A 15,534-nucleotide genomic window follows, 5' to 3' on the forward strand; every position below is an offset into this window, starting at 1 on the left:
GCTTCCCTTAAACATCATCAGCTCATGACATTTTAAGTGTCTGTGCCAGATTTTCAAATGAGCTCAGAGTAAAGCTTTTGTGAGTGCTTCTCCCAAGACCAGCTTTTCTGCCAGGCACAGTCTCCTGCACAGATATCCTACCATGGCAAAGCCTTTCCAAGCAAGGTCAGCACTTCATATGCTGAACTCTTCAGCCAATCTGATTACTTACCATGATGCCTGATGAGGAGAAGGGCATCGGAAAATACAGCACCTCCTGGCAGAACCTATATTTACACCAGGCTCCATTCAGATCAATAGCTCTGTGCTGCACATATTCTAGAGGGAATGAGAGCAGTGGAACAAACCTCCACCAGCATTAGCAGTGCTATTTTATAGGGGAGGCAAGACTGGCCACAGTTAAAGGATGCCACACTTGAAAACAAAGCAGTGCTCCTACAATGGCTCACATGGCAGCACCTGCCTTATTAGTGGCACAGCACTAGTAGCAGCAAGTCCCTGAGTCCACTTCAAGCATCACCATCAGAGAGGGCTGAACCACAGCTGGCTTACCTGTCTAGCTTCCCTCCTTTTGCCTTTTACTCTGATCTTCCATCACACATCTCAAAGTGGTCCAGGCCCCTCACTCAGGCTTCTAGGTGAGGTCTTGTCAGCACTGCACATGGAACCAACTGCAAGAAGAACCCAGTGGATGGCCAGGGCCATCTGTTACAGGCTTTTCTCTATATGAGCTGGTGTTTTTATTTTAACTCCCTCTGCTTCTGGGCCCCTCTTCATCTCTTGCTCCTCCCATCTCCTTCTCTCAACTCATGAGGACAGAGTTTCCATCCTGGCCCTGGGCCAGCACATGTATGGGCAAAAGCAGAGCTCAGGAAAAGCCATCTTCTGCTCCCTTTCATCACGTAAACACTGCCAGTTCCCAGCCCAGGAGCACAGGGCTGAGTCAGAGCTCTGCCTGCAGTGCAGGGGGACTGAGGACCAGCAGCTCCTGCCCAGGCTGGACACAGCAGCTTGGCTGCAGTGCAAACATCTCCCCTCCTGGCCCTTCTGCTCCCAGTGAGCAGCCTGAGCCTTTACCCCAGCCAAGGAATGGCTTGTTAGAAGGCAGACACAGATGCATCTCACATTCAGCAAAGGTCATGTGTAACAGCACATGCAGGTAAAACAGTCAAGCCAAATTCTTGTTTGCACCAGACATTAAAAACAAGAGAACCAGAAGACCCCAAGCAAACCTAACTGGCAGTGCCCCAGCACTGGGATGACAATCCTGCCCTAAGAAGGCCTCAGAGACATATCAGCTCCTAACAAGTTTAGTCAGTAAAAATTGACCTTAAGTCACCACTAAATCTTGCATCTGCTTTCCTAAACCCTTGAAAGTAACACTATGCCAGCTGCAGCTGGTTTCCCTAACCTGGGGAGGGGAAAAAGCACTGAAGCAAAGAATGAAGATTACACCAGCACTCACAGCATTCATTCCAGCACAACATTACTCTTTCAAGCCTCTGCCCTTCTAACTGTGCTTGACTTCCTTCAGCTTTACCGTGGGACAGTACTATTTTCAAAAAAATAGAAATTATGTCCTCAATAACTGTTATCAGCACAAAAGAAAGGAGTCACAGTGTTTCAAACTTCTTGCAAGGAAGATTTCCCATGAGCTCCCTTTTGGGGTTTTTGTTGTGCACACACAGGACCCCACATTTGCCCAGAAAATGTTTAGGCAATGTATTTACCTCAGAGCAGTGCAAACTCAGGGGAGTTGTATTCCTGTGTTTCAGCACAGGAACACCCCAGCCATCACTCCAGGATTATTCCAAGAGCACAGCCACTGTGAGCAACTGCAAGGATGACGGGCTGGAACCACATCATAGGGTTCAGAGCGGCTCAGAGCTGTCTCAGCACAGCAGGGACTGGAGCATCCTGATGGCAGAGCCCCAAAGGCGGATGTCTTGCTGCCATGAGTTCCCACTGAGCTCCCAGCTCACTGAAAGACATGAACTGGTGAAAACTCACACGAGTGGCAGGTAAGTATCCACTGCTTTGATCAAGAAAGGCCTGGGGAATTATGACTTTCACCTCATCAGTGCCATGCCCACAGACACAGAGCACTTTGACCCAAATGAACCATGTAAAGGCTGTGAGAGATCTTGAATAGGACCAGCCTATAGAACCTCAAATATTTATTTAAGACAGTGATGATGCCTTTTAGTGCTTTATATACAGAGACCTTGAATTGATTCTCAGCCTGCTCAGTGCTAGCCTTCCCCCAAAGGACACAGGCCTCAGTTGAAATCCCAGGATGTAGAGGTCAGAGACTCCAGGGACTCTAGATTGTCTCAGGCACCCACTTCAAGGTCAACCAAGGCCCCTGCAGAAACTACATTTCAAAAGCACATGAAGCTGGGAGTTCAGTCATGTGGTCATCTTCACTAAAACCTGGGCTAAAGTCATCCCCAAATGTCATGCAGATCCTCACATTTCAGCCTCTGCTTCAGTTTCCAGGAGCTGATAAAGCATCTCCAAGGTGAAGACCAGAAAAAAAATCCCATTAGCAAGAGCAACATGCTACTGCTTTTTCCATTGCACTTCAGAGCCACAGTCAAGAAAACACTGTCTCTTTTCCTGGTTTGTGCTGTAAAAAGGGGCTTACAGATACCTCAGATACAATGTTATTTGAGCTGTGTCTAAGCAAAGCCAGGATCACTCATTTACTGTCCAGACTTGAATGAAACAAGAAATTTCTTCCCAGGTCCATCCCATCCCTCCTTCCCTCTGGAGAGTCTTCTCAGCCTGACTGCTATGCAAGTGCATTAAAAGTCCTATTTCAGCATTTCTTTCATAGTAGAGGCCTCTTCCAGCCAGCTCTTGGGATCCTGCCAACAGACATATCAGCCACTAGTACTTAAATCCTTCCGCTAAAAAATGCTTCCCGAAAGAGCTTACGCCCCAGTTCTGAAGGCCTTAGATCATCACAATTAACCAGCTTCAACAAGAGTTTAACAGAGGTTCTTCTCTACTCTCTTGGGCTTAATGGTGCACTACACTGCCTTTTCTCCCCTTGGTCTGGCCTCCACTTAGGAAGGAGCAGCTTCCACACAGTTCCAGCCAGGAAATAAATGTCAGGTGTTACAAAAGGAAGGGAGAACCAGCTGCTTTGAATGATGCATTCAGGGGATCCAAAAGGACACAGCACTTATCAGACACTTCTGAAATGCCCAGCACCTCTCCATCTTTAAGAGACTGTTGTGTGATGATTTAATCAATAAATTTCTTAAGCCAGGGGAAGGACTGAGCTTGCTTCTGTGCTCCCAGAGCACCCAGCAAAATAGAGATTTTAAGTCCTTTCTCTATGAATTAGTTGTTATGGCTGATATTAAGAACAACTAATTGAAAAAGCTACTCCTGGATTAAGATCATCTCTGAAAAACACAGCTTACGTGGTCTTTATTGATTATCTCCTTGTCAAAACGAACATTTCTAATATGTAAATACACCAAGCATGGGAGAAAGATAAGCCTATTCTAAGTGTCTGACAAAGGATCTAAATGCTCTTCTTGTTTCTCGAGAACAGAGAGCACACAGAGGTTGTCTTTGCAGACAAAATGTCCTAAAAGCTTTCCCAAGGCAGTGAGCTGGGGGCAGTACCAAAAGCAGAGCTTTGGGACACTCCACATGCACTTGTGGTCTACAAGGAGCACTGCACTTGGGATCTGAGCTGATGAACAGGGAGGATCTTCTGCGTGGACTGCTAGGACACGGATGTGCCGAAGGCCAAGCCAGGCTTCAGCGCACAACCTTCTCACCCACGCAGCAGAGAGTGGTCCCAGCAGAGCCATAAATCTTTACTCTGCTTTTTACATCCCCAGCCACTCCAGCGCTCTTCGTTTGCAGTGCTTTCTCTTCCGTTTTCTCAAAAAGGCGCCTTATTACCCTGGGAAATCCTGTGGCTTTCCTCTCATTTCCATACTTAGCGTTTTCAGTTGCTTCCAAGCCTGACCCAACATAGTAGTTATCCATTTTCACAGGCTGAAACACTGCCTGGATTATTTTAAAAACCCAAACAACAACCAAACAAAAGCCCTCAAACCCAACATGCACCAAACCCCACGAACACTACCCCAATGACAACAATTCAGAATACAAGGGTGGAGGAAATGCATTCTTTTCCTCTGCCAGGATGCAATAACAACTCCCTTTTTGGTGGTGCAGAAAACAGAGCCAGTACACATTACTGGACCTCACTACCGCACACCAAGAACCAGTGGTCAGTAAGGTGGCAGCCAACACAGAAAACAGCTTTTTAATCCACCACCAACACCAGCAGCTCCCCTCACAGTAGCAAATAAAAGCCCCATGGAAATCCCTCTGGTCATCCCAGCTTTATCCTCCCAGCTGAGTTCCAGACTGGAGATGCTCTTCTCCAAAAGCAACAAACTTAAACAGCTACTTAAATGGCAAGAGCAAAGGTGGCTGGGAATAACTCAGTGTCAGGAACAACTTGCTGACCTGTCTTGGAAAAAAGAGGTGTTGTTGTAAAGAGCAGAATTAAGGGCCCATGTTTAGCACTTAGTCCCCGCTCTTGTGAGGAGGCTCCAGTGCAGACCCAAGCAGTCAGAAAGCCTCAGTCTCCTATGACCATCACTTTTCCTGCACCAAGCGTCAAGAGACGTGCTTACTGGACACTCGAAAAGCCAAAACCTCTGAAAGTGTCCCAAATACAGCTGACATGGTTTTACCTCCCAGTTTGCATTTGACACCTTGGGATCACGGCAGCAGCCAGCCGTAACTTCTTCCTTGTTCCCTTCTCAAACAACATTCCCCTCCGACAACTCCATCCCTAACCCATTAGCACCCATCATCCCTGGGTACGAGAGCGGGAAGGCAAGAAAGCGCTTTTCTCCCCAGGATAGGTGAACACTCCCACCGATCCCCACCGGGAGGGAGACGTGCCACCCTGATAAGCCACAGGCTGCACACAACTGCAGGAGCTCCTTCAGCCAAAGGCAAAGAGGAAAGCAGAGAGAGGGAGAGAGAGAAGTGCAGGGCTAATATCACAGGGGGATTCAGGGTTTTGCCGAACCGAGAACTCAAGCTGTTTGCTCCGGCAGGGCCCGGGCTTCCTCCAAAGAATGTGTTTAGCGTGTCCTTCTCTGTTTTGTGCTAGAGACCGAGGCAGGGTTGAGTTCACTCAGGGGCCCCGTGCTGGGTGGCGGGGCTGCCGCTGCTCCTCCGCCCCGCCGCTCCCGACTCTTTCAGCACTCTTTCTCGACACTTTTCAGGGTCGACTTTTCAGCAGCTCCCCAGGTTGGCTCGCCCCTCTCCCCCCGGCCGAGCCCCGCTCCAGCAGCGGGCCCGGCCCTCAGGCGCCCGGCGGGAGCAGCAGCCTCCCCGTCCCGGCGGGAAAGCGGCGGCGCCCGGGAGCGCGGGGGGATTCGGCTGCCGGCCCCCGCTTTCCCTCTCTGCAGCCGGGGATGAAGAAAAGCCAGCTGGGGGGCGGAAGGGAAGAGGGAATTAAGAGGCTTTTTTTTTGGAGCGGCACCTCTGCCCGCTCCCCCGCCTTAGCGTCCCCTCGGCGCCTCCCTACCTTCCTCGGCAGCAGCAGCGGAGCAGGGGGGCCGTGTCCCGGCATGACGGCGGCAGCGCCCGGCGCCGGGCTGGCGGCTGCGGACCCGCGGCTGGGGGCGCCCCGCCCGCCCCCGCCGCCACCGGCCCCGGCCCCGGCCCCGGCCGCCCTCCGGCGGGAGCGCCGCCCCGTCCCGCCCCGGCCCGTCCCGCCCCGCCGCCGAGGCGGCCGCGCCCGCCCCTCGCTTCGGTCATGGAGCGTCCTGTGCTGCCCGCCCGGGGGAAGCGGGGTGCCCGAGGGAGGCGGCGGGGTCTGCCGGTGTCGAGGCCCGCAGGGCAAAGTGCAGCTGAGTGAAAATCTGGCTGCGGACTGAAAGATTTCTGGGGAAACGTAGAAAGTTCTGACTTGCTGTCACTGTCCAGAAGCTGTCACTGGCACGGCTTCCCGAGGCTGATCGGGTCACAGGCTCATCGCGGGAGAGCACCTGGCCAGGAATGCCTCAAACTTGCAACACGGCTTCCATCCCCTGATCTGACACCGGGTGTTAGGGAAAGGTTTTTCACCCGGGGGGTGGTCAGGCACTGGAACAGGCTCCCCAGGACAGTGGTCACAGCACCAAGCCTGACAGAGATCGATAAGCGTTTGGACAACGCTCTCAGGCCCGTGGGGTGACCCTTGGGGTGTCCTGTGCGGGGCCGGGAGCTGGACGCCATGATCCCGACGGGTCCCTTCCAGCTCAGGATATTCAGTGTTTCTACGATTCAAAACAGATGGAGGTGTGAAGGTCCCCGGCCCAAGCGCGGCCCCTTCCCGCCTGTCCCCGTCCACTACAGCCCGGTCCAGAGGGGACGCTCCCGGTGCTGAGGGGACAGCTCGGGCACGCGCCCCCCTCGCGGCGTTCGGGTGCCGGCCGCGTGCCCGCGCGCGAGCTCCCGCCAGACTATCGCTGCTGGCCCTTTAAGGGGCGGGGCCTCTCCGCGCACCGGGGCGCCGATTGGCTGGGCGCGGCCCCCTCCCGCCCCGTGCCCCCGGCGGGGCCGGCGCGGTGGTGGCGGGAGCGCGCGCGATGGTGGCAGGCGGCGCCGCGCGGCTGCTCCCGCTGCTCGCGCGCGCCGCCGCGGCCAGGATCCGACCGACGCTGCCCGGGCGGGCGGGCGCGGGGCGCTCCGGGCCGCTCGCCGGGCGCTGGGGCGCCCTGGCCTTGGCCGTGCCCGCGGCCGTGCCCGCCGAGACCGGCTGGAAGGAGAGGCCGGGACGGCGCGGCCCGGCGTGGGCGGCGGGGCGCGGCGCGGAGCGGCCGCCCCGGGGGCTGCTGCGGCGCTTGGCGCTGGTGCTGCGGCTGGGTGTCCGCGCCTGCGGGCTCCTGCTGCGCTTCGGGCCGCTGCTGCTGCTCTACCCGCTGAGCCGGCTGTGGCCCGGCGTGGGAGCGCGGTGGCTGCGGCTGCTGCGCAGGGCGGCCGAGGCCGCCGGCCCCACGTGTGTCAAGCTTGGCCAGTGGGCCAGCACCCGCAGGGACCTCTTCTCGGAGGCCTTCTGTGATGAGTTTTCCAAGCTGCACGTCGAGGTGAGCCCGCACCCGTGGGGCCACACCGACGAGCTCTTGAGGAAGGCCTTCGGTGAGGAGTGGATGGGCGTCCTCAAGTTCCCGAGCCGGGAGCCGGTCGGCTCGGGCTGCGTTGCCCAGGTGTATAAAGCCTATGCCGACCTCGCTGCCATTGCCGGCTCCAGGGCCAAGGAGCTGGAGCCACGCTCGGAGTTCAGGTCCGCCTTTGAAGCGTGGGAAGTGTCAGGCTTTAGAGGCCTCCTCGGGTGGCTGAGAAGGAGGAAGAGCAAGGAGATACGGGATGAGAGGAGCAGGGAGGAACTGAGTTCTGCAGACTGCTCCCAGGGAAGTCCCGTGAGTAGGATGTCCCTTATGGAGCAGGGGGCCAAGCCGCTGCTGAACGCAAATCCGTCATCAGCCAGACACCTCGTGCCTGTAGCCATTAAAGTAAGTCATGTGCCTGAATGGTAGATGTGTGGAAATGGAGCGTGCTGGATGAGGTCCGTCACATTCTAACTCCCGTGGAGAGGAGTAGCTGGCTAGGTCCAGGTCGAGCAAGACGGGATGCTGTCTCTCTTGGTGTTCTTTTGTTCCAGCGAGCCACAATCCACACTTGCGGTGGCCCCAGCTCTTCCCAGACAGAGAGCTCAAGATTCGATGTGGCACGTGGGTACTAAGAATGCCTCCAAGGGCCCAATTTACACTAAAAGAATCAGTATTAAGGTTGATTGCACATTCCAGACAGCAAACCTCCTTCTCTGCTCACATGAAGAAATCTGGAACACATAAGTGTGTTCCAGCAAAGTTTATTTAAAGAAACCTTATATTTGAGCAGCTTCAAATACTGATCAGGGACAGGGTGAGACTGAAAGTGGTGAAGAATGTCTTTGGGCGAGACTGTAGTCTCCAGCACAGATACACTGAATTTGACAATGATATAATATTTCTCTGTAACCTAATCAATGGCAAAATGTTGGTTCTTCTGAGGACTAGTCAAGGAAAGTGGTTGCCTCCCATTCTAATAAAGCTGGGTTCTGTATATTTGAGATGTATCACTTGAGCTGGTGGAAGTTGAGAGTCTGGGGTATTTATGTTGCCATTGCTCATTCCTGTGCAGGTATTGCACCCTGGGCTGGTCCACCAAGTCCAGATGGATCTGTTTCTCATGAAGATGGGCAGCCGCATCATTGGACTTCTCCCTGGGTTCAAGTGGCTCAGTCTGACAGAGGTTGTGGAGGAGTTTGAGAAGCTTATGATGCAGCAGGTATGCATCAGGCCATGGTCCCCAGCTACTGAAACAAAACTGCCCTTTGTCTTGCTGCTGGCTGGCTCTAGCTCTGTTCACACCACTGCATTTTAAATGGTCAAATGAAGGCTGGCTTGTTCTTTATTTCTGTTCTTTAGTCTAATCAAATCACATAACGTTACTGTAGGAGAGCTTATATGCTCACAAAGTAGCAAAGCAATGAAAAAACATCTTTATTAGATCTAAAATTATTTTTTAAACTTTGAAAATGATGTTTAGACTTTGAATGTGTTTTCTAGTGGACAGCCTGAACAGCTAGCTAGTCATAGTCACAGTCCTTTTTGCAGCATTGTGAAAAGTGAACACTGGTGAGACTCCTTAGGAAAGAATTTCTCCAAGCAAGTGCTCAGGCATGTGGATTTTTTTCTATAGTTTTACATATATGTTTGCAGTCTGTACTCACTAATCATGTTTTTTAGCACTGAGATAGATAGATATAAGCATAAATAATGTTTTCACAGAAGTTAATAACACATTGTACTTTGTATTATCATCAGACTCACAGTGTCAGTAAAATTTTGCAAACAGATTTGAAAGCATCCTGATTTACTAATGTCTTCTAAAGACACAGTCCTGAAATATTGCTACTATCAAACTGACAAAGGTCTCACTGCAGGCTTAATTAGGCTTATGTTTCTATAAAATGAGCCATTATCTGCTAATTTCATTTTTGTATCTAGATTGCAGTGTCTGAAGTCTGTAACAAGATTTTGAAAACCTTAATTATTTTCTACAATTGCAAAACCTCTACACAGGAAATCCATGCTGGGAACTGTTGACTGTGGTCAGATGTGACTCGAGGTCATTTGTACCAGTTTGGCAGAGCTTGGGTGGATGTGCAGAAGATTGAGGGTTAGGAGAACACCTGATAGGCTCATTGTAGCTTTTTCCCTTTGAATTAACAAGAAGTATCCCCCACTGCCAGACAAGGGAGGTGAGACAAGGTTATCCTGCCTCCTTGAGCAGTAGCAGACAGTAGGAGAGATGCCCTCATGTCAAGACACTGGCTCACTGAAGAACCAGGGCCTGGACTTGGCATAATGGATTATTTTGTATGTGTTACATTAAATTTCTTCCTGATGTGGCTGCCTATCCATCAAGTGAGGCCGGGGCTGCAGTTCTTCTATCTTGTCTGCCTGCCTTGCATTTGGACAGCAAGCTTTGGTTCAGGATAGATTCAGTTTAGGATCTTGTTGTATTTTTGAATTTGGCACGGTCCTGATCTATTTTGAGACACCGTGCCTCTAGTAAGGCACCCGTATTTCAAAGGTGTTTGGCCATGGACCATCCATTACTCAGTCTGCTCCTCTTCCATCAGGGCAGCTATGAGTGTGCAAGAAGCACCACTCTTATTTTGTTTCCATTCTGGCTTTCTGACTAGTTGTGTTGGTATTGAGTATTGCAACTCACACAGGATCCTGAAGATCTAATCCTAGTTGAATCTAATTTCCAGCCTGCTTTTCTGTTTCTCCCTTGAGATTGACTTACGCTACGAAGCCAGAAATCTGGAGCGCTTCCGACAAAATTTCCTAGATGTCGATTTTGTGAAGTTTCCAACCCCGCTTTGGCCCTTGGTAACGGCAGATGTTCTAGTGGAAACATTTGAGGTAAGAATTGTAGGGTCTGGGTGCGATGGTAGCAGTGAGAAGGCCCCAAGGAGAACATGTCAAGGAGATGTTTCTTTTTGAGAGGGAAGGATCAGAGGCAGAAGGATGCATTTTTCTTATTTGCTTAAGGAGATTGATGTCCTTCCTTAGAGTCTCTTCCACTCTTTTTGTTTGCAGTCAGTGCATCCCTGAAGACAGATAGCAGACAACTGCATATAGAAGTGAACACTTGGACTGAAACCAAGCAGACCAGCAGTGTGTCCAGCCACCATGTGCTTGCCTGTGCTTTGCAAACCACCACACTTAACCTCTCCTCTGTGGTGGGTCAAAGAAAGGAGCTCAGCAATCTGACACTTTCTGATCCTTGATTCACTTCCCTTGTGGATGTTCGAGTCACAGACCAAAGCTACTCTCAGGCTTAGTTTTCCTGCATGTGACCCTGGCAAGGGTGTTTCTGTCCCTGGAATACCATCTGTCTTTCCAAGGAACAAACCCTTGGTTCTCTCACGTTCTCCATCACACTAGGTACAGCCTCTTTCCTTGCCCAAAGGCAAGTCCTTTCTAGGCTATTATCATCACCTTCCCCCCACTTGTGGCACCCAGGTAAAGGTGTGTTTGAAGGTGGGATGCAGCAGGTGTTTGACTCAGCTCCGTCTCTGTTTCAGGAGAGTGAGCCCATTTCACGCTACCTGCATGTGGAGATTGACACGGAGCTGCGGCAGAGACTGGCCAAGATGGGCATGGACATGCTGCTGAAGATGGTAGGCACTTGGCTGGGGCTGCAAGTGAAGGTTGTTTTCCTGCAAAACTATTCAGTCTGGATAACAAGACAATGTGCTTCCTACCTGTACCCACTGTGTGGGTAAAGCCTGGGCTGGACACCCTTGTTTAGGCTCTGAGACAGGGCTGTGCCACTGCAGAGGGGCCATCTGCCTGCACACAGTGGGACCGGCCTGTGCACCTTGGTCAGCTTTTGCTTAGGATACCCACTCATCCATTCCAATGAATATTCACATATTGCCCAAATACCTTAAAGTGCAACATTATTAGCAAATGTCACGTGCTCTGCAGGGATTGGGGATGTGATTAAGGGAAAACTGCTTTCTTCATTTATCAACTCCTCTAAAACTGCCTTTTTGTTAGGGAGAACTAAATCTGGAGTAAAGACAAACAAACCTGGCCAGATTCAGCTTCTGGCTATCTACTTGTTCTGTAGCTGAAATAATCCCAAATAATCTGGAAAGGAGTGTTGAGGGGGTGGTACAAGTGTCTTGTGAGGAGCCACGAGAACCAGCAGGGAAGAGTTGCAAAAGCTCTTGACAGTACTGAGTGTGTGGGCAGTGTGTGTCAGATGAAATGCTCCTGCTAACTGCAGCATTGTGCTAGGGCAATAGTGAAACTCCAGTTCTGGTTCCAGGTAGTATGACAGGCTCTGAAATAGCTTTTACCACTCAGAAAAGCAATGCTGGAACCAGAACAGTTTTATGCTAAGATTGGTTTCAAAATTTAAGAGTAGAAACGAATTAAAGAGCAAAGAAACAACATTATGTCTGTAAGTAAAACAGATACCTCTTTCTTGAGTACTCTGCAGCTCTAGTGCCTTGCTGTCCTGGACTCTCCATTTCAAGGGCTGTAGTAGAACTAGAAGAGGTGCAGAAGAAGGCAGATAGGATGATTACTCGTGTGGAATGGCTTCCATACCAGAATGGTGAAATAATTTGGACTCTTAACTGTGGAAAGCAGAAAGATGAGTAGCTTATGACAGAGATTATGTAGTCGTGAGTGCACAAGAATGAATATGGGTCTATTGTGTAGGGTTTCTCAATAAGGAGGACATAAAATTAGCAGAAGTCATTCTTTCCAGGCAACACCATATTTTTTCACACAGGTCTAATTATTTACATTGCAGTTGAACAAATTCATAGGAAAAGTCCATGAACTACAAAGATAATCTCCTTGGGGCAGGAAGGCCTGCCCAGGTTGCCAGGAGGGTCGTGGGGGGGTGGGAATTACTGTTTTGTTCTTGTCCTTTTGCCAGTCCTTTCTGGTGCTAACTGCTAGCAGAGTCAGAGAAGAGCTACACAGATTTATTTCCTCTTCTCTTGTTTTCCTTACTTTTCAATACACTTGCAATGTGGATTGGTGTCCTGCACTAGACAAACTTAACCATTCACTATAACCTTTGCCACTGAATGGCAAACGGCCTATTCTTACTGCTTTACTCTTTGCTAAGGCCCACCAGTGTGCCCCAATTTAGGGCTGATTGCCAAGGGGCACTGCCATTCCCTGCTGGGGCTCCTGGCTGTCCTACCTGACCTCCAGGAAACACTGGATTCCTTCACACAGCTCCGAGTACCAGTGAGTATCAGAGCTGGTCTCCAGCAGAAGCCACCTGCTGTGGTGCTGCCAAGGGTGGTGGTGCCCCATCATGGGTAAGGGTGGAGAACAGGCCACAAACAACCCTGAGCCGTTTGCCTGGGGGCTTTGGTGTGACCAGGTTTGCTTGGAACGAGCTGCTCTCACACTTACCTGTCCTCCAGATCTTTGTTGACAACTTTGTCCACGCCGACCTGCACCCCGGGAACATCCTGGTTCAAGGCACGGCCCAGCCGGAGCAGGCGGGTCTGTGTGAGTCCCTGGCCCTGGAAGCGCGGCCACCCCCGCGGCAGCTGCGCCTGGTGCTGCTGGATGCAGGGATCGTGGCAGAGCTGCAGAGCGCCGACATGCAGAACTTCCGTGCCGTGTTCACAGCTGTGGTCCAGGGGCAGGTGAGGCCCCTCTCTGGCATGGGGCTGGCAAGCTGAGGCTGGGGAAGGGAGATGGCTGTGGATGGCCAAAGGGAGAGTTTCCAGTTTCCCCTTAAAATGGTAAGAGGGACAAGAAGCCTTGCTAGCATCTTATCCCCAAACACAGGGAGAAGCTGCTCAGCTGCAGCAAGGAGGCTGCCAGAGTGCAGCAATTTCAGGGCCCCAGGAACTAGAAGGGGCTAAATGGGAAGCACTGGCTGCCCCTTCCTGGTTAGGAGTGCTTCTGCTATTAATGCTATTTCTGACTTAACTAACTTAAATTAAATTCTGACTGCCAAGTTAGAATCTGTAAGGTTTTGCTAGAGAAGAAGAGAGAATGGGTTTACATCTGCCACACATGTTCCCCTCCCCAGCCTTGCTGCTGGAAGGCCTATATGCTTTCCTCCTTGTTGCTGTTGTCAGCATCTATAGAGGAGAGGAAGGAAACCAGGTGTGTGTGTGGAGGGGTCTGACCTCTGCTAGGCTCCTCCATATCAGGGCAACTACATTATCCTCCTCCCTCCTTGAAACTCACTGTTAGATGGACTAGAGAACCCAGTGCTGGTGTCTCCTGTTCATTCTGAGAACAAGCATTGTGCTCCTAGTTGCCTGTTGCTGTCTCTCAGAGCTGCAGGGTGAAGGGCTCACTGACATACCTCAAAGAGGGACACGTTTTGTCTTGGTCTGCCAAAGCATGCTAAAGAATCCATGCTAAACCCTGTATCCAGGCCTATTCTGTGCTGCCAGGGGCACTTCTCAGCAACCAAAAGCAGTAACTGCAAGCATCTGATTGCAAGTCCCCGGTGATCAGGTTCTAATTGTGCTGTTGAACTTGTTTCTCAGGGGGAGAGGGTGGCAGAGCTGATCCTCCACCACGCCCGTGCCAATCAGTGCCAGGACATCGAGCGCTTCAAGGCTGAGATGGCAGAACTTGTGACCAAGGTCCGGGGCAACACCATTGCCTTGGGAAAGGCAAGTGCACCATGTCACTGTCTCACTTCCCTGCAATTCAGCGCAACTTGGCACTGAAAACTGCAACAAAAAGGTTTTTTGATCAGCTGTTAAATTCTCCTTGTGTATTCCAGCTTCAGGTGGGAAATCTCCTCTCAAGTGTCTTCAAACTATTGATGACCCATAAGGTGAGGTCCTGTCCCTGTCTGCCTTTAATAGCTGGAAGTTCATCTGGAGAGGGAGAACTGCTGGGAACATGAAGGGCTAACAAGGATGGGGACTGACTTCTGAAACAAACTGCTAGGAGAGGAACCGCAGGAATGCATCCAATTGTTTCAGGCATGCTGTTTCTCAGGTCTTATACACACTCTGCCATTTAATGGCTGATATTGTTTACTAAAAGAGTATTTTTGTAACACATAGTTTTTCCTGCCTTTTTTATAGTCCCTTAGACTATAGATACCTCCTTATAACTGATTATTTGGGGGACAGTTTCCACAGTTGCAAACAACTTTGGAAATCAAAAGACATATGGTGGTTTGAACTAGGGGTGGGTGAACCAGGGCTGTCAGCCACAGGGCTGCACAGTCCAACTGGTGGAGCTGCCTTGTAGTTTCAGGTGTGCAAATGCTCTCCCCAGCTTCTTCCCTTCCCACTCACCTTAGGCAGAGCTAGTACTTTGGTTTAAGGTGTACAGAAGAAAATAATGTCCACTGAACCATTCAGTCTGTTGTGGTTCTAGGTGAAGCTCGAGAGCAATTTTGCTTCCATCATCTTTGCCATCATGGTCCTGGAAGGATTGGGACGTTCACTGGACCCTGAACTGGACATCCTGGAGGCAGCTAAGCCACTGCTCATCAAAACTGCAGCTTCTGCCCTCAAATAGACTCCAGTGGCTGCTGCCCTCCCCCTGTGGGGGTTACCTGTGCTGCCTGTGAGCTGACACAGAGCGAAGCTGAAGGTGAGAAGTGTGCCCCAGGGATGCGGTGCGTAGTGGCTGCTCTTTGCTAACGCTGCCTTCAGTCATTTCAGCCAAGGCATGGGGAGATCAGAAGGTCTGTCCCAGAAAGCAGGAAGAATTTGCACAATTGGACATTTCCCCCTCATTGCACAGTTCTAAGAGCTGATGTGCTCTGGTAGTTTTTAAAAACCTCTTCAAAAATATGTTTATTGATCAAGTCTGTTTTAAAATACATCAGGTTAAATATTTAATTTACTGATTTACCTGTCACTGTGGTATGAGAAATGATGTTCTAGCATCACCTAAGCAACACATTCAGGCTGAAAAAAGCCAGTAAAACTGTTTGTCTTTTGTACTTTTAACTTCTACTTTTATTGTAGAAGTATCCTAACATCCTGCATGAAGCACTCTGTTCTTTGTCATTTTGGATGACAAAAGCAGACTATTTCAACTTTTTTTCAGACTCCTGTACTCTAGTACATTATAGTAGGAGTTTGGATTATAAACAGCATAATAAAATATTTACCTAGGCAGAAAACCTAATTCCATAATAAAAAGCAACTTCTGGGAATATTTGTCCTGGTCTTAATTTTTCTGTTTCTGAAACTTTACGAGGTTTTTTTTTTCTGCTCTGTATGATTTTCTCTACTACCCTCCCTGGTGCTCCCCTGGTTTCACTCTACTCAAAACCTTAACTGATATGCAGATACTTAAGTTTTTTTTCCCAGCAGGTTTCAAACCAGAGTCCAAGCATTTTCCTGATGGATCAAAACCACATTGTGAATGCTTAAAATTAAATAAAGCCAGGAGAAGAGCTGGA

At 50.3% G+C, this 15,534-nt stretch overlaps 2 protein-coding genes across 4 annotated transcripts in view; one reads left to right on the top strand and one right to left on the bottom strand.

The window, feature by feature from the left end:
* The window catches only part of DENND2A (DENN domain containing 2A), a 71,996-nt gene extending 66,296 nt beyond the window's left edge, over positions 1-5,700 (bottom strand). For 2 of the 3 annotated variants that reach the window (XM_014256886.2, XM_005527928.3), the window contains exon 1: positions 5,582-5,700. The gene's annotated coding sequence lies outside the window, so the exon portion shown is untranslated. Of the gene's footprint in view, positions 1-552; positions 672-5,581 lie in introns of all 3 variants that reach the window. The other variant, XM_014256888.2, reaches the window with a different exon arrangement.
* A 926-nt stretch (positions 5,701-6,626) lies between these two features.
* Positions 6,627-15,381, top strand: ADCK2 (aarF domain containing kinase 2). Its single transcript, XM_005527954.2, has 8 exons — positions 6,627-7,550; positions 8,221-8,367; positions 9,888-10,016; positions 10,682-10,777; positions 12,557-12,784; positions 13,646-13,774; positions 13,888-13,941; positions 14,496-15,381. The coding sequence occupies exons 1-8, from the start codon at positions 6,627-6,629 to the stop codon at positions 14,637-14,639; spliced, it is 1,851 nt and encodes a 616-aa protein (XP_005528011.2). The 3' UTR covers positions 14,640-15,381.
* Positions 15,382-15,534: the final 153 nt, after the last annotated feature.

Source organism: Pseudopodoces humilis, chromosome 5 (genome assembly GCF_049639895.1).
Source record: "Pseudopodoces humilis isolate 2021_Gansu_Grassland_sample_001 chromosome 5, ASM4963989v1, whole genome shotgun sequence".
Lineage (NCBI taxonomy): Eukaryota > Metazoa > Chordata > Aves > Passeriformes > Paridae > Pseudopodoces > Pseudopodoces humilis.

What these genes read in the sequence shown, in the direction of transcription:
- ADCK2 (XM_005527954.2), top strand. Translation starts at nt 6,627, where the DNA reads ATGGTGGCAGGCGGCGCCGCGCGGCTGCTCCCGCTGCTCGCGCGCGCC. An exon ending in AGAAGCTTATGATGCAGCAG is followed by an intron (nt 8,368 to 9,887) that starts GTATGCATCAGG and finishes TTCTCCCTTGAG; the next exon opens with ATTGACTTACGCTACGAAGC. An exon ending in TTCTAGTGGAAACATTTGAG is followed by an intron (nt 10,017 to 10,681) that starts GTAAGAATTGTA and finishes TCTCTGTTTCAG; the next exon opens with GAGAGTGAGCCCATTTCACG.